Source organism: Schistocerca americana, chromosome 4 (genome assembly GCF_021461395.2).
Source record: "Schistocerca americana isolate TAMUIC-IGC-003095 chromosome 4, iqSchAmer2.1, whole genome shotgun sequence".
NCBI classification, from domain to species: Eukaryota; Metazoa; Arthropoda; class Insecta; order Orthoptera; family Acrididae; genus Schistocerca; species Schistocerca americana.
The window spans coordinates 101,518,735-101,537,065 of NC_060122.1; the positions used below are offsets into that span (position 1 = coordinate 101,518,735).

Sequence of the window (18,331 nt, forward strand, 5' to 3'; positions counted from 1 at the left end):
AAGTATAGGAAAATAATCAAATGACACAACTGTTGAAAATAAAATTTAGGGTTCTACAGGGATCAGTTCTTCATTGTTTGTGTAAATGATTTCTCAAGTCTTATACCATGTGAGAATGTACTCTATGCCCATGATATCAAACTGATAAAATGTGAAAATTTAGAAAGTGCTCAAAATTAATGCTAAGAAATATTTTATACAGCTAATTATTTGTGTCCGGCCAACCAACTGTTGATTAACAAAACAAAAACTGAAAAAAATTTATTTCACTTTCAGAGCAATGGTGAAATTACTTGGACTTAAGATTGATAAAAGATTGTAAAAAACTAAGTAAGCAGTAAACTAGCAAGAGCACTAGATTTGCTACAGAAATGAAAGCAAAATAACAAAATTAGTCATCTAAAAACAAAAGAAGAAAAGGAAAACAGGAGAATATTACACAGTGTAAACTTTCAATAAACTTCAATATATAATCAATATAGTTAATACATTTGATATTATGTTCAGTGGGTTACTATTAAACTCTGTACAGAAATTTTGGATACAACACTTGTAACTTCTGTTCAACAGCATATGTGCAAGAGGGAAAAGAAAATGTTTAGATAACATTTTTGATCTACCCACAAATGTATTTATTATCTGTCAGTATTTTATTTCCAACCAGTGAAAGATAGTTGCATCTTACATGAAAGAAAAAAAAGTAAAAGACAAAATGCTAAGTTTTAGCCTGTCTATAAAAATATTACTGTAATAGTAATATACAATCAGAGATAGGTAGTAGAATAATTCTCAATGCTAGAGAAAAAAATTGTGATGCAATTGAAGTTAATGATAAGAACTGCAAACTATAATATTTGTGCAAAAATAATAAAAAAAATTTACATTTTTCATTTCAGATGCAGCACCACAAAAAGTAGAATCAAGAATTGTGAATGGAACAGAAGTTATGGAGGGACAGTATCCCTTTGTGGTAAATATTAATTTCAGTCTCTCTTAAGAATTTACTGACCTTTCCTTGGGTATGATTAACGATTTATGTTTAAAGTAATTAGATAAATCAGTAGGAATCTTAAGACCTTTGGTTAGATGGTAATGCAAACAAGCAGGTGTTATTTTTAACAATTTGTAATTGTTATCAAAATTTAAATTATCAGGTTAAATATATTTTTATGCTGCTTGGAAACCATCGTGTGTTTCATGCCTGAGCATCATCTTTTGGGATGTCATCATGAGAGCAGAAACACCTATGGTAAAATTTTTTGGAATATTGTTCCAGGTAATGATGACTTAATGACATTATCATTATTTAGTAAACACAGTCATGGTTGTGTATAAGTTGTTAATTTTTATTTTTGGATGACTGGTTTCAAACTAGGTAATACAGAGATCATCATCAGATCTATATTCTGTGAAGAGAAATAAAACATACCACTTTAGCTACAATCACAGTGTACATTAATATCATTAATGTAGCAAAAAGATGCAGCATAATATACCACTGGTTGTAGTAGGAATCCCTGACGTGGAGCAGGCCCATCTTAGATGGTGTTGAGAACACTGCTGAATATGGCTCAGCTACTGGCAGCCGAGCCATATTCAGCAGAGTTCTCAATGCCAACTAGGATGGGCCTGCTCCATGTCATGGATTCCTACTACCACCAAGGGCATATCATGCTGCAGCTTTTTGCTACACTATTTATATTAATGTCCATTTTGATTGTAACTAAAGTGATATGCTTTATTCTCCTTAACAGAATATAGATCTGATGATGATCGCTGTAGTAGACCAAACCAGGTCACCCATAAATAAAATGTAACAACTTATAAATAACCAAGACTGTGTTCAATAAATATATACGGTAAAATATAGTATTTCTCCTCCAGTACTCATTATTTTTCTGTGTACTTTTGTCAACAGATAACTCCACATACAAATCTTTGCCAGTGTTTGAATGGAGAGTTGGAGTGCCAGGCACTGGTACTGTCATGATAAACTTACCTGTTACAAAAAGTAACTTTATGATGTTGCCATCTGCATGTTGAGGGTGCTCAAGACAGACAGAAGTTTATTTTATTACTGTATTGACAAACACATGTAACAGAACATTGTCTTATTCTAGCTGTCAGAACTATTAGTGGTTTCCTTGGGGAAGAAAGGAGGATAGAGCTCCCTTCACGTTGTTTTGGAACTGACATGGTTCCTCAGAGCGACAGTAAGTTCTGCAGTGACTCATGCAGCTGTCATTCTCTTATTTTTTGTCACAATCCTCTTCAATGATACTCTGTCACTATCACTCAACACAATTCCACACTGTGACTTAGTGGAGATGTTTTTCATTTGTTCAGTATGTAGGATAAATCTTCAATACAGTGTCTCTTGAAACACCAAACACTTCAGCTTCCTTAGTTAAAGAAGCACCCACCATTCAAACACCAATGATTTCTTCATGTTTAAATTCATTTACTTCCGACATAATGCACTCTCAACTACACAAAAGTCTTGACATACACTTGCAATGTATTGAGGACATTGCAACGGTGCAATTTATGGTCAAATACAACAATGCAATCTGAAACTTCTATTTATGTTCAAAACCCATCCCCAACCTATTTTACACTGGCTATGGGACAAAGGTTTGCCAGTACTTAGTGTTAACAGTATGGGTTTCTTTGCTGGAATGAAATTTACTATTAAACGTGAATACGGATTTAATTTTTCTCAGTTGATCCCACAGAAATTTCAAATTATATGGGTGTCTGTCTCAGAAACAATGCTGAATTGCCCCTTACTCTGTTATACGTAAAAATTCTACAAATTATTTCACGTTTAATTTATGTACTGTTCTCCAATGTACCAATAGCATTTCATTTTATTTAGATGTACTTTCTGGCCATGAGCAGCTCAAAATTATTGGCATTCTTTCTTACATGCTAATACTAAACATGTGCTGTCAACGTCTTCACTGACCACTGTTCATCTATGTTTTACTGTCCATCTAGGTTGCATTCATTTTTAAAATTGTGACCAGTTTAGAGTCCACATGTTTCGTCTTCAGGTCTGAATCTATCAGTTACAAAACTATCTTTTCCAGTTCATCAACAAATTTATACGCTACATTTGCAGAACAATATTTCTATTACACTGTTCTGTGTGATCTAGCATGTACATTTTTCAATAAATTCGACATGTTACTCTTGTAACATACTCAGATTTGAAAATAATTCATGTGAAACGAAAACAAGTCACAATTTTTAAAATGAATGTGATGCAGACGGGTGATAAAATAAGGTGTATACCAATTATTTGTAGGTTTTCTTTGAAAAATACAATATATCATTTGATACAAACATTGCAATGTCTCATTCCTGACAGCTGCATATTGTGAGACAGTTTCAAGTTCTAAAATATTACAAAAGTTTTGTGTGCTAGGCTATAATTTTCTGAAAGCATAACCATAATGGTATTTTAATGAAGCCCAAATACTCACATGTAAGCAAAAGTAATGAGGATGACCTTGTAAGACAAAAGATGGGAAATAGAAATAAATTAGCACTGTAGAAAGGTGCCAAGTGCCAAATTCATGAAAAATTTGGAAAGAGCTTTGAAAGATACAGGATACCAAGGAGGATTACATATGAAAAGTGATATGTCCACCAAGAATTCTAAGTGGTTACATTTGCCACAACTAAATGGCAATGATGCTAAGTTGCCAGCTGATTTCATAAGAATGGTGCATTGTGCCATTCAGTTGTGTTTGTTTCACTTTTCTGCATTATCAACTGCCCACACTAATGCACTCCGAGTTGTTTTATTGCCGCCAGTTATCTTGTTACAACATGGCAGTATCTGTATGTGACACCCTTCAGTCTTACATGTGTATGTGGGATGAGGGTATAGCTGGTAGGGGTGGAAATCAAACTGCATCATGCATTCTGAAAGTGTTAATACACCGGGATAACAATGAAGAAAAATCTTATTGTTTGGAGTAACAACTGTGCTGCACAAAACAAGAATTGAATGATGGTATTTCTTTTTCTTTTTCTGGTGGAAAATGGGTTGTTCACATAAACAGAACAATGGTTTCTCGTCAGTGGGAACAGATTCCTCCCCTGCGACTCTTGAGTTTGCCTTGATAGAGAGAAGGAAGTCGGTGACGAAGGCATTTCTACCCAGCGACCTATGCAAAATGATCGAGGAAGCAAAAGTTGATAGACAAGATACTCTCTATAAAAAAACTGAATATTTCAAAAGCTGTCAGCATCACATATGATTCAACAGGTGTAACACATGTAGCAATAAGAGAATATTACACCAACATGGAAAGGATCCGTAAGGTGAATGTGCTCAAAAGAGTGAAACATGCAAGAAGGATTCAATGTGCTACCTTTGAACCTTTCCTCAATTCATTCAACTACAGATGAAAAGGAGAAAGCTTTAAAGGCTATGATACCTTACCTGGAAAAGAATGAGCATAAAGAATATTATATGCAGATCTGTGGAGAGTGACTAAGAACATAGCTGCTAGAATTTAATGGTGCTTAGCAACTTTCATAAATGTTTCTATTTGAATTGCCTTCAGCATCAAACAGTTCCAACTGTGGCACAAAACCACCACAACAAATGATAAGATACTCCCATTTGTAACATGGAAAAGTTTGAGAAGTAAATAATTAAAACACTGCATTATAGACAGTTAGTTTGTAATTACTTCAGGTCATGAATTTGGTACTTTGCACCTTTCTACAATTAAGTATCCAATTATGAAGTTGTATCAAGAAGCAACAGAAGAATCCATTAATATAATTATAATTAATCTATAATCCTTTCCACCAGCCATTACTCCTTATTTTTTGTATACATTTAAGTACAATGCTACGCTCTTAAACTACTAATTATCATGTAATTTTTACATTTCTGAAGTGATCTTAGTGGTAAAGCTGCATGTAATGGCTGAGTAATAGGTGATGATTTCCTAGTTGCAATTAAGTACACTTTTATTTAAAGTACAGAGTTCCAAATAAAGAAGGGTTCTAAATAACAACACAAAAATCATACATGATCACCTAACAATAACTGAAACCAAGTCTGCTGTGCTAGTACCAGTCCCGTTGTGAAGTCTCATCCCAGGTGGGTATTGGAACCACATCCGTAGTGCAGTGTGGTGTGTTGCAAACCAGTGCACTGTGGTGCACTGCATTACAATGTCATGGCACAGAGCAGTGATGTAGATGTGAGCATTGTCCAGTATGGTCTTGGCGAAGATCCAAATGATCGGCTGCAAGGTGCAGCCAGCACCTGGCCTGGAGCTGAGCAAGTGACAGAATGCTGCCTGCTGAAGGTAAAGACACAAAGTAAATATACAGCAGGTGGAAGGATATCTGCAGGAGTCTGTCATGTACTTGACCTGCAGATGGAAACTGGTCCCTTGGTAAGAAAGCTCCATTGCTGAGTGTCCACAATATGTGATGCCCTTGTGAAATTTGTACATAGTCTCTGGAGGAGAAATTCCTGTGAGTCAAGGATAGGCAAACCCACAGGTTGAAGATGTGGTGGAAGTGTAATGTAGTCAGCATATGACCAACGCACAGCACTCCTTCCAACTTAAGGAGGAAATGTTGAAGCCATCACAATGAATGTCGCAGATCCTGCATCCTTTTTCCTGTGAGGGGAGAAGGCAAAGCTGGCGAGGAACAGCAGTGCCGATGACTCAATAGGAGCAATGCTTTCCCTGGGTGACAAGAGATGTCCAAGAGAATGGGCAGCTTCAGGTGGTTGTGATCCAATCCCAGGAACCTGGGACTTAATGTTGTGAAATGGTAGCTGCCAGGAGTGTGGATGAATCAGGAAGTGTTGTGGAGAGAAAATGCAGGAGAGTTAGACGTGGCACTGAACGCAGACTGGAACAGCATCCACCAAGGTAGACCCACCAGGTGGTGCTATGTTGCAATGTGTGAAGACACCAGCCACTGAAGGGGTGGCAGCAATGAAGGGGCACTGGAAGACTGGGCTAGACCAATCCGGGTGCTGGAAGAGCGATTGAACCGATGACAGACATGGTGTCTGTGAGTGCTGATGAAATTTTGGGGCAGCAGTCACCAGCTGTGAGAGTATGGGGAAATGTGGGCATGTTATGAGTGTGGTAGGGTGTGTTAGGAGCATGACAGGACACACTGGTGTGCAGTAGGATACATTGGTCTGTGGTAGGAGCGTGTTGTAGGACAAGGCCCAGTGGGCAGAGAGGCATCATGAAAAGGAAAGGAAAAGAGGTAAAAGGAGAGTAGAGATCAAAGTTGTGAAAATTGCTGAATGTGAGGCTTAAGGAGCATAGGAGAAGTTTGCTGTATGGAGAACGAGGGTGGCAGGAGGGTTGTTGCAGCCATGTGCTCGGGAGCACGGGATATGCTGCCTGTAAGGAGGCCCGGGTCAGCAGGACAGTCATTGCTACAGTGTGTGTTGGAGCAGGGAAGATCTATACCACAGAAAGGTAAGACATGGATGTGTGTTACCTAGGAGAAGAGGTATGTGGTTCTGTACTTTGAGACGAAGAGGGTGAACACAGCTTGAAGCGATGGTGTGAAGCCATGTGAAGTGTTGGGCTTGCTTGTGGGAGGGCAGTGTCAGGTGTGGTTGCAGTGTCACCAGAGGATGACACTGGGACTGCAGACTGCACACTCATCAGTGCATGTGTTGCATCATGCTGGAAAGTGAGACTGGCCATAGTTGCACCACGGCAGAGGTGCAGAAGGCAAGTAGCATCAGGTGCAGCTAGGAAAGGACAGGGACTGAGCAGAAGTCAAGCCATGGTGTTGTGTGGACTTGAGCCTTGTCACTAACTGAAGTCTGGGTGACACCAACCTCAGGAGAAGGGCCGATCATGACTGCAATGTGTGCAGCAGTGTCCGATGCAATTGGAGGTGGGCAGTGGACCAGATGAGACACAGCATGGACAAACAGTAGCACCATTGTTGACAGCTTGGAACCAGGCAATACCACCCTTGAGAGGAGTGCTGGCCACGGCTACAGGAGTGTCGAGGACAGCTGGACGTGGGTGGTAGCAGGTGGCAAATGAGATCAGGAGCTGGCACCAGAGTCATCAGAATGTTAATTCACAACGGCATCTGAAGTGATGGGCGAGAAGCATGCAGTGGGGACATAATGAGCCTTGTCACCATCTGAAGTGTACTGAGTTGTTAGGCTGCACATAGTAGCTGATTAGTGACAATTCACAACTTGCAGTTAAGTTCACTTTTATTTACAACACAAGAGTTCACAGTAAAGAATTGTTCTGGATAACAACTGAAAGATCGTCAATGGTTATGAAAGTATAACAGAAACAAAGTCTGCTGTGGTAATACCAGTCCCACTGTGAACTCTTGTCCTGGATGGCTGTTGAAGTGATGTCCATAGTGCTGTGTGCCACACTGTGAAGTGAACGTCTCAGCTGGTCTCGTCGAAGCTCTGAATGATGCGCATCAGGATGCAGGGTGCTCCTGGCTAACAGCTAAGTGAGGGATGGAATGCTGCTTGCTGCAGGCTGAGCCATAATTTAAACATCCAGCAGGTGGGAGAATATGTGTGGGATTTTTATGGGCATGTGAGTGTCATGTGAATCTGGAATCAGTGGCTTTAGGAAAGCCATACTCAACAGCGTGCAGGATCCCAGTGGCCTCATATGATCAGTATGAGACATGCAACATCATTTTCCAGCACTTTCCTTTTCTTCATAACCTAAACGATTATGTGTAAATTATCTGTTGTTACATCTACAATATTATTTTTAGTATTATATATATGTATTTTTGCTCTACCTTTTAAACTGCACAAACATTAAAGAAGCATGGCTATTCTTCATTAATCTGATTTAAGTTACACTGTAGTATTTAGTGTTCTTTCACAGAAACCTGGATCATCACTCCTGTAACCAGAGAAACAAAAGTTGCTACAGATCTTACGACACAATACAAAATTATGCATGTACATGGATAAAATTTAAGTCAGCATTTTGTGATAGTGGACAACAACAACAAATTTTGATCTAAATTTTCCAGTCCAGGAGTATTATTTACTGAGTGATTAGTACAAACAAGAAAATGTGCTGGAGATAGCTTTAAGGAAATTGGTTGTTCTTTATTTAATAGTATTTACTAATTTTATAAAAATTTCTATTTCTCACAGATCTCCTTAAGATATGATGGAAACCATTCCTGTGGTGGTAGTGTTCTTAATAAGGAATGGGTTCTTACTGCAGCACACTGTGTGTATCGGTAAGTTGCCAGCTGCTGCTATCTACGGAGATTTTTACTGAAACATTACATGAATAAAAATCAGACAAGTGTGGGTAAGACTACACTCTGACCATCCTGTTAAACTTAATTATGTATATAGATAGTTCCTCTATAATTTTGATGAGTGAGTTTGCGAGTGTCAAAACGTGACATAAATGGCTGTATTTTTTGCACCACAAAGGGATGCAGACCTTAGTATTTGACATAAATTTCAACTTGACACTTCCATTTTTTGGGCCTGAGAAAAAGGGGTCTTAACAGGTAGACAGACAGTGATCCTGTAAGGGTTCCCATTTTTACCAACTAAGATATGGAACTCTAAAAACAAGGTGCTCACTCACAATACTTAATCACTGTGATGTTAGATTGTTACTGTAACTCATTCTAATCCAATATGAGATTTATGTAAGTGTCCTTTTTTGGGATTGTAAACAGAAATAAATTTTGATGATCAGGAGAAGCATACTGGAAAAACATACATCATCATCTCAAGATACTAACCACAACAATTGCTACTTACCATTTTGTAGAATCAACATTTGTATTCCTCTCTTGCAGAAGTCTGCCACCTGGGCTTAGAACCAGTGTGCGGCAGGCTCAGATCCAGGGTTCACTTCTGGTCATGGTGGTAAGAGAGGGGAGGGGGTGTTACAGTTTATTTCTGTATTGTCTTCCCCAAATATAGCTTACCTACAATTTTGACAAAATAACAATAAAATATACATATATTTTAATATAATAATATCTGCCTCCATAGCTTTTAACACAGCAGACTGGAAGTTCCCTAACTGCTATGCTGCACTCTTGTTAATATTTGAATTTTTTCTTTCCACTTACTATTCATGTTTCATACAATTACCTACCTAATACTCGTATATGTTTAATGTATGCATAAATATTTAATGTTACTAATTGGCTGGTTTACACAAATTAATTATCCAGATTATTATTTTGAATGTGCTCATTACTTTAATAAATGTAGTTTTTATGAGAACTCTGTTAATTAAAAGCTATGACAGGCTAAAAATATTACTACAGTTCGTCATATGCAGAATCTTCGGAACTAATTGACATATGTGGATAAGTTAGCATACACCATTAGAAAGGCAGGCACCCCAACTTTGTATTAAGATAATTCAATTTTTATTAAGCTAATTATCTTACGAGGTAAATGACACTGGAAGTCCAGACTGTATGATTTTCAATTCTAGATTTTGTTTCTGTACTTGTTAGATTCTGCATATTGGCACTGTGCTTTTAATGCAGTTCAATAAACTTTTCTAAATTACCAACCCATAAGATATTCCATGAAACAATTTACTGCCTCGGCATATAGCACATTCAGAATAGAAAAAAACTACCCTAGTTCAGTGAAACAACATATATCTTTATACCGGTCTTTGTAAGGTTTGTCCCACCCAAAAATCGCCAATCTAGGCACAGAAATAGCAATGGTAACATCTATGTAATTCATTCCTGACAAGCTAGCAAACATGTCAGTTAATTTCATGTTCCATCTACCATCCGCATGATAAATCATAATAATGTGAAACAAGTCATTTTGTAGTAATTCCTATGCATGTACTTCTGCACATTATAACAACAGAAATTCTTCTTTGGAACAGAAAGAGTTTTCAAGAATAAACTTTTTCAGTTTGTTTTCAAATCATACTTTGTTGTCTGTCAGACATTTTGAATCACTGAATAAGTGATTAAAAATTTGGATTTGCAGCATAGTGCACCCCCTTTTTGTGCTTAAGACTACTTTGACATGGAGTAATTAATTTCACTTTTCCTTCTGGTATTGTAATTATCTGCATCATTGTTCCCTTTGAACTGTAGTCGATTATTTACAATGAACTTCATGAGGTAATAAACATTCTGTGAAGCCGTAGTCAGAATTCCCAACTCCTTAAATATACGTCTACAAAATGATCATAGATGAGCACCATATATTATTTTTACTGCATGTTTTTGGGCAGTGAAGATTTACATTTTGAGGTTATACAAGTGAATCTAGAAATACTTTATTCTCCAAGCAGTGGCAGGAGAAAACACACATAAAAGTTATGGAAATGTGCAAGCTTTTGGAGCCAGTGGGTCCTCCTCCTGGGAAAAGTACTGAAAGGAAACGCATATGACATTGAATGAAAATACACAAAATGTGTCAACCTACTGATTTGTCTCTCCCCATGATTTTCAGTAATTCCAAATGCAAATGTGACTGCATTAAATTGTTTTAGGAGTTCCAGAATGTGCTTTTTCAGGGTGTATACTTGGACAAGGGAAAAAAAAAATTCCCACATTTTTCCCGGTTAAAAATACACTTTCTCCCTGATGAAAATACACTTTTTCCATGTTAAGTAACAGTATACTTTTCCTCAGAACTGTAAAACTTATCAGTCCTTTCAACGGTTGTGGTTTTATACACTAGCGTAGAATTTCCCGGCACTTTAGAAAACGAAACTCAGGGAAAAAAGACGTTTTGGAAAAATGTCTGATGTGCAGTAACATGTACACTGCATATTTTCATATTACAAAAGTATAAATTCGAATTCCACCAAACACCGCATGTTACTTTCTGACAAAAATAACTTCATTGATCTGCAAGGGCCAGCTGGGGTGGCCGAGCGGTTCTAGGTGCTACAGTCTGGAACCGCGAGAATGCTACGGTCGCAGTTTTGAATCCTGCCTCGGGCATGGATGTGTGTGATGTTCTTAGGTTAGTTAGGTTTAAGTAATTTTAAGTTCTCGGGGACTGATGACCTCAGAAGTTAAGTCCCATGGTGCTCAGAGCAATTTGAACCATTTGTTCTGCAAGGTGATTAACGCTTTGTGTCAGAAAGGTGGAACAAAATAAAATCTGAAACTAATAACATATTTTAGCCTTCTGTAATTATGTGAACATATTTTAATTCGCTTGATAGCTCCCGGCCAAAGAAATCCGTTTTGTTTCCATTTGACGTGAGAGCAATTAACGAAGAGGAAACAGCAAAATCACTTAAACGTAAACACGAGTCACGTGGAGACTACCACCTCTCCACTAGGACTCAGACTGCTCTGTGCATCAGGTCCGGATCTACGATATTTCCGAACTGGGACAATATTTGATAGTGGCGCTTCCCCTCCCTCGAGCATTTGAGGTAGGACGCTAAAAATTTAAAAAATCGTCTTTTCAAAAATATCTTCATTTTGTAGCGCACATCTCTCTGAAGAGTCTGATAGATAAAACATATATGTTTGAGGAAACTTAAGATATGTTGTTTGGTCTATGTCCTGGAGAGCAGTGCCACAGCATTCTTCCATTGCATGTCTCTGTAATTCACTCTGTGGAATTCATATGTGTAATATTTTGTAATGAGTGCCATCAAACTATACTCAGGCCAGTGAAAATTAAAATGTCCTGTGGTGCCTCTCCTGCTCCCAGTCGGCCAGTTTGAAATCCTGCACCTCTTTAAAAAAATCTCGCAATTAACACTGGATAGGATTATCTGTAACCGGCAGAACAAGAACTCTTCAGAAAATTTGCAGTCTTTACTGTCTATTAGCTAATAACTTGCTGTTTTGTGTGACATGAAATTAAATATAGGATACATAAAACGAGTAAAGACATGAGACTAGCGAGACGGTACACATTTCTTCAATCCTTAAGTCCTTGCTTTTTTTTCCTCTCTCTAATCTTATCACAGCTTTATATGGTGTACTTTTCTTTCTGGAAAAGAATCTATTACCTCATCAAAGTTTATCAACGTTTTTCTACATGAAAAAATAAAATGTTGTTGTCTAATACTAGAAAAGCTGTTAATACAAGTAGTACCCAAGACTGATGTGGTTTCTCGATCTGTTTATGTGATTTTGCCACTGTCTGCTAGATAAAACGAAATAAGCTGACCTAATATTGCAGCAATTGTTACACTCACCAAATCAACGGGACTGTTTTGGCACAAATGGTATTTTTTATAACAACACAACAGAATAGAATGCACGAAATACCAATATCAAATGCCTTTTAGGCCTACTACAAGCAAAAAGTTTGATGTTAGGAAATAGTTTCACATTTCATTCATACTCTCTAGCTTCTGAAGAAAAATATGAATTTGCCACCCCCCCCCCCCCCCCCCCCCCCGAAACTGCCACCCGGGGCAGTTACTCTGGTTTGTCCCCGCCCCCTAGTTCCGGGCTTGTTATGCATACGTGGATCTGGCATTATATATATATAGAGGGAAACATTCCACGTGGGAAAAATATATCTAAAAACAAAGATGATACGACTTACCAAAGGAAAGTGCTGGCAGGCCGATAGACACACAAACAAACAAACACAAACATACACACAAAATTCAAGCTTTTGCAATGAACGGTTGCTTCATCAGGAAATAGGGAAGGAGAGGGAAAGACGAAAGGATGTGGGTTTTAAGGGAGAGGGTAAGGAGTCATTCCAATCCCGGGAGCAGAAAGACTTACTTTAGGGGGAAAAAAGGACAGGTATACACTCGCACACACACCCATATCCATCCACACATACACAGACACCTTTTTTGTTGTGGAAAGACAGGTGAGGTATGAGCGGCGGCAAATTGAAATTAGCGGAGATTGAGGCCTGGCGAATAACGAGAAGAGAGGATATACTGAAGGGCAAGTTCCCATCTCCGGAGTTCTGACAGGTTGGTGTTAGTGGGAAGTATCCAGATAACCCGGACGGTGTAACACTGTGCCAAGATGTGCTGGCCATGCACCAAGGCATGTTTAGCCACAGGGTGATCCTCATTACCAACAAACACTGTCTGCCTGTGTCCATTCATGCGAATGGACAGTTTGTTGCTGGTCATTCCCACATAGAAAACTTTACAGTGTAGGCAGGTCAGTTGGTATATCACGTGGGTGTTTTCACATGTGACTCTGCCTTTGATCGTGTACACCTTCCGGGTTACAGGACTGGTGTAGGTGGTGGTGGGAGGGTGCATGGGACAGGTTTTACACCGGGGGCGGCTACAAGGGTAGGAGCCAGAGGGTAGGGAAGGTGGTTTGGGGATTTCATAGGGATGAACTAAGAGGTTACGAAGTTTAGGTGGATGGCGCAAAGACACTCTTGGTGGAGTGTGGAGGATTTCATGAAGGATGGATCTCATTTCAGGGCAGGATTTGAGGAAGTCGTATCCCTGCTGGAGAGCCACATTCAGAGTCTGATCCAGTCTCGGAAAGTATCCTGTCACAAGTGGGGCACTTTTGGGGTTCCCCTGTGGGATGTTTTGGGTTTGAGGAGATGAGGAAGTGGCTTTGGTTATTTGCTTCTGTACCAGGTCGGGAGGGTAATTGCGGGATGCGAAAGCTGTTTTCAGGTTGCTGGTGTAATGATTCAGGGATTCCGGACTGGAGCAGATTCGTTTGCCACGAAGACCTAGGCTGTAGGGAAGGGACCGTTTGATGTGGAGTGGGTGGCAGCTGTCATAATGGAGGTACTGTTGCTTGTTGGTGGGTTTGATGTGGACGGACGTGCGAAGCTGGCCATTGTACAGGTGGAGGTCAACGTCAAGGAAAGTGGCATGGGATTTGGAGTAGGACCAGGTGAATCTGATGGAACCAAAGGAGTTGAGGTTGGAGAGGAAATTATGGAGTTCTTCTTCACTGTGAGTCCAGATCATGAAGATGTCATCAATAAATCTGTACCAAACTTTGGGTTGACAGGCCTGGGTAACCAAGAAGGCGTCCTCTAAGCGACCCATAGGTTGGCGTACGAAGGGGCCATCCTGGTACCCATGGCTCTTCCCTTTAATTGTTGGTATGTCTGGCCTTCGAAAGTGAAGAAGTTGTGGGTCAGGATGAAACTGGCTAAGGTAATGAGGAAAGAGGTTTTAGGTAGGGTGGCAAGTGATCGGCGTGAAAGGAAGTGCTCCATCGCAGCGAGGCCCTGGACGTGCGGAATATTTGTGTATAAGGAAGTGGAATCAATGGTTACAAGGATGGTTTCCGGGGGTAACAGACTGGGTAAGGATTCCAGGCGTTCGAGAAAGTGGTTGGTGTCTTTGATGAAGGATGGGAAACTGCATGTAATTGGTTGAACGTGTTGATCTATGTAGGCAGAGATACGTTCTGTGGGGGCTTGGTATCAGCTACAATGGGATGGCCGGGATGACTGGATTTGTGAATTTTACGAAGAAGGTAGAAGGTAGAAGGTAGGGGTGCGGGGTGTCGTTGGGGTCAGGAGGTTGATGGAGTCAGGTGAAAGGTTTTGTAGGGGGCCTAAGGTTCTGAGGATTCCTTGAAGCTCTGCCTGGACATCAGGAATGGGATTAGCTTGGCAAACTTTGTATGTAGTGTTGTCTGAAAGCTGACGCAGTCCCTCAGCCACATACTCCCGACGATCAAGTACCACGGTCGTGGAACCCTTGTCCGCCGGAAGAATGATGATGGATCGGTCAGCCTTCAGATCACGGATAGCCTGGTCTTCAGCAGTGGTGATGTTGGGAGTAGGATTAAGGTTTATTAAGAAGGATTGAGAGGGAAGGCTGGAAGTCAGAAATTCCTGGAAAGTTTGGAGAGGGTGATTTTGAGGAAGAAGAGGTGGGTCCCACTGTGACGGAGGACGGAACTGTTCCAGGCAGGGTTCAATTTGGATAGTGTCTTGGGGAGTTGGATCATTAGGAGTAGGATTAGGATCATTTTTCTTCGTGGCAAAGTGATATTTGACGAGGGCTGTTTGGTTGAATCTGGGAGTATGTGTGTGTCACATAATGGTACAGAGTTGTCTACAGTTCCTCCAGCAGTCACGAGCAAGGTGAGCATAACAAATACATTACATGTAACTGTATTTTATGGGTATACTGTTATTATTATTACACCATGTCACAGTCTAGTGACAAGTGAGCTGGGTTGTCACCATTGTGGTGGTGGGGAGTGCAGTGCTGGGACAGACTTTCTCAGAACCCTCTACCTCCTCATTGTGCCAATTGTCTACAGAAAAAAACCTCTAGCATCCATCACTCCTTCAGGCTTGTGTGCAGTATATCTTTACTTTTTACTTATTGTCAGTTTTAGGTTTTATTGTATTTCTTTGTAATTTATTTTACTGCATTGTATTTAATTCTAGTTTAGTTCAGTTTACTTTATTTCACAGTTTTCTTTTAGGGCTACAAACATTCTCCATCCTGCTCCAGGACATACATGGTTTCCTCTTCAACAGGTTGACAAAACGAAAGTATTGTCATTTTCACTGTTCATAATTGAAGGGATGTTGATAGTGATTTTGAATGAAACCAACAGAGAACTAACATGTATATCAAAATTCAAAGACGTCCTATTACAAGTCAGGAACTGAAGGTTCATTTGGGACTTCTCATATTAACTGATGTGTACAGATCTGCTGAAGAATCTCAGAAGACCTATGGGACAACATGAATGATTGGCCAGTTTTTCATGCAATGATGTCACTTCAGCATTTCCATATGATCAGCAGATTTTCCAGATTTGACTACAAAGAAGATCAACCAGCTAGGCAATGTCATTATAAACTGGCTGCTATCAGGGTTCTCTTTGAAATGTTTCTGGAATAGTTGCCTAAAATGTTTGTTCCTTACGAAGATCTCACAGTGGATGAGCAACTGGTTCCACTCGGAGGAAGGTGTCTCTTCTGGTGGTATATACCTCCACAACCCAAATTGGAAAGACGGAATAAAATTAGGGTTGTTGTCTGACATAAAAACAGCATATGTTCGTGCAGCAGAAGTGTATACAGGAGAACTGGAACAGTGACCATGAGAAATAAATCAAAGCAGAAATGTTATTCTGAGGCTTGAATGTATTGAGAAAACTAAGTGGAACTTTACCACTGATAATTTCTTTATGGACTACACCCTAGCTGAAGAACTTCTCAAGAAAATTCTAACATTTGTGGGAACTCTTGGAAAGAACAAAGCTGAAATTCCAAAGGCAATGCAACCAAACAGTAGCAGACCAGTACTTTCAACCACCTTTGTGTTCCAGAGGGACATAATGTGTTGGTTTTGTAAGTGTGGGTGGGGGCAGTTATATTACTCTATAATGCACCATAACTGTAGCCTGTTTTCAGAAGAGCATAATAAGCACAAGGTGGGGCAGAATGGACTCCCTAGTTTCATACAATCATGGAAGAGAACGCTGATGCAGTAGCCGAGTGGGAGTAATGGTGTTAGGTGAGGGAAACAATACTATTTTCAGTAGTCACCATGCTGTGGTCTGGTGAGCATCAAGGCATTGTCGTAGAAACGTCCTTTAAAAACAATGATAGTGTGGTGGTGACATAGAGAGCTTTTCATAGCAATTTGGTTTGAACTGTCATGACAGGATTCCTGATGCTAAAAGTATTAGGAAATGGATTACTAGAGTTACAGTGACAGGATGCACTACCTAGAAAACCATTTGGTCAACCTAAAAGTCTGAGGACACCTGAAAACATTGTGACTGTGAGAGCATCCTTTGAACAGTCTCCATCACACTCGTGCGGGAACATGCTGCTGCTCTTGGAATAACGTCTAGAATGGTAAGGTGTATTTTACACTCTGACCTCCTCCAAGTTGATTGCTGTTCAAGAAGTTAGTCCATAAGACTGGGTGAAACGTACAGATGCTTGCAATGCAATCTCAGCCCCTGTGCAACCCGACACTATTTTGTGGTCTAGTGATGAAGCACTTTTCATCTATATGGCTCCAAAAATAAGCAAAATATTCGTTACTGGGTGACTGAAAACCCTCGTGAAACTCACCAAAGACCACTGCACAGCCCCAAAATGAGTTTGGTGTGCTGTGTCCTTCATAGGCATTGTTTGCCCTTACGTTTTTGAATCTTGAGGTGCACCTGTTACTGTGAACTCTGTGTGCTATTGTGAGATGGTGGAGAAACTTTTTACACCCCAAACTTGAGGAGTATGATGTGGAATACGACACAGAAGCCCTTTGGTTTCAACAGGATGGTGCCACAGCTCATGCTGCCTGTTGTTCATGCCAAATTGTGGACCTCCTCGCTCCCCATTTGAGTCCCTGTGGTGGATTCCCCCCCCCCCCCTTTTCTTCTTTGGGGATACCTCAAAACAAGAGGTTTTGAAAGTTCAGTCAAGAACCTTGGAAGCTCTTAAGAGGGAAATTGCAGATGTCATTGCTGGAATAACACACGATGTACTGAGAAGAGTTTTTGAAAACTTTTTTGAATAATTCAATGTGGGCATCATTCACTAAGGTTGTAAAGTTGTCATGTGGATGATGTAATTTTCAAAACCCAATGAAAATAAAATGGCATTGAATGTAGTTTTCAGAAATAAAAACATTTTTTTATTATCCTTGTTGGTTTTTTTACAATTCACCTGTCAAATCACAGAGCCCATTCTGCCCCACCTTGTACTACATTACAACAAAATAAAAAGGAATTGACACAACAGATAAACCCACCAACACTTATTCCTGCAAAAAGGCGTGTCAAATGATGGCCTGTTTGTTCTATAATGTGCTGGATATTGCTGTAATAAAAGCCTGAGTGTTGTATGTGCAAATCAATCCAGAGTACAATCAAAATAACTTGTACAGAAGGAGGCTATTTCTAAGAGAACTTGGATATGAGCTAACACAACCAATACAAGAGGATAGAATTACCAAAAATCTTTCTAAGATGATCAAAGTTAGTCTACAGAATATTGCAGGAAGGAATTCAGGAGCAAAAGAACAGAAGAGGGCTAGTGCAATGAGTTAGGACTGAAGAAAGACTGAAAGATAAATAAAAAGTGTAGTAGATGTCAATCATTCCTCTGCGAAGAGCATACAAACATTTACTTCAAGAATTGCATAAGTTAATGTGATAAGAATACAAACTGAGTTCAGTATAGTTCCTCAAAGTCCAATTTTGTAATTTAATTTAAATTTTATAATAATTGTCTGAAATAGATGCTGAAATTTAAGCTCTAATGTGTTTTCTCCTTCAAAAAAAGTATTTTGAAGTACTTTGTAAGAATAATTCATTTTTTAACTAAAATTTTGTAAATAATTTTTTACTTTGTAATAATTATTTTCAGTATATGTTAGTA

At 39.4% G+C, this 18,331-nt stretch overlaps 1 protein-coding gene across 1 annotated transcript in view; it reads left to right on the plus strand.

Moving 5' to 3' along the window:
• The first annotated feature begins 901 nt into the window (after nt 1-901).
• Nucleotides 902-18,331, plus strand: part of LOC124612847 (trypsin-7-like) — a 96,758-nt gene continuing 79,328 nt past the window's right edge. The window contains exons 1-2 of the mRNA XM_047141275.1: nt 902-970; nt 8,177-8,265. Coding sequence (XP_046997231.1) covers nt 947-970; nt 8,177-8,265 — 113 coding nt within the window. The 5' untranslated portion in view covers nt 902-946. The remainder of the gene's footprint in view (nt 971-8,176; nt 8,266-18,331) is intronic.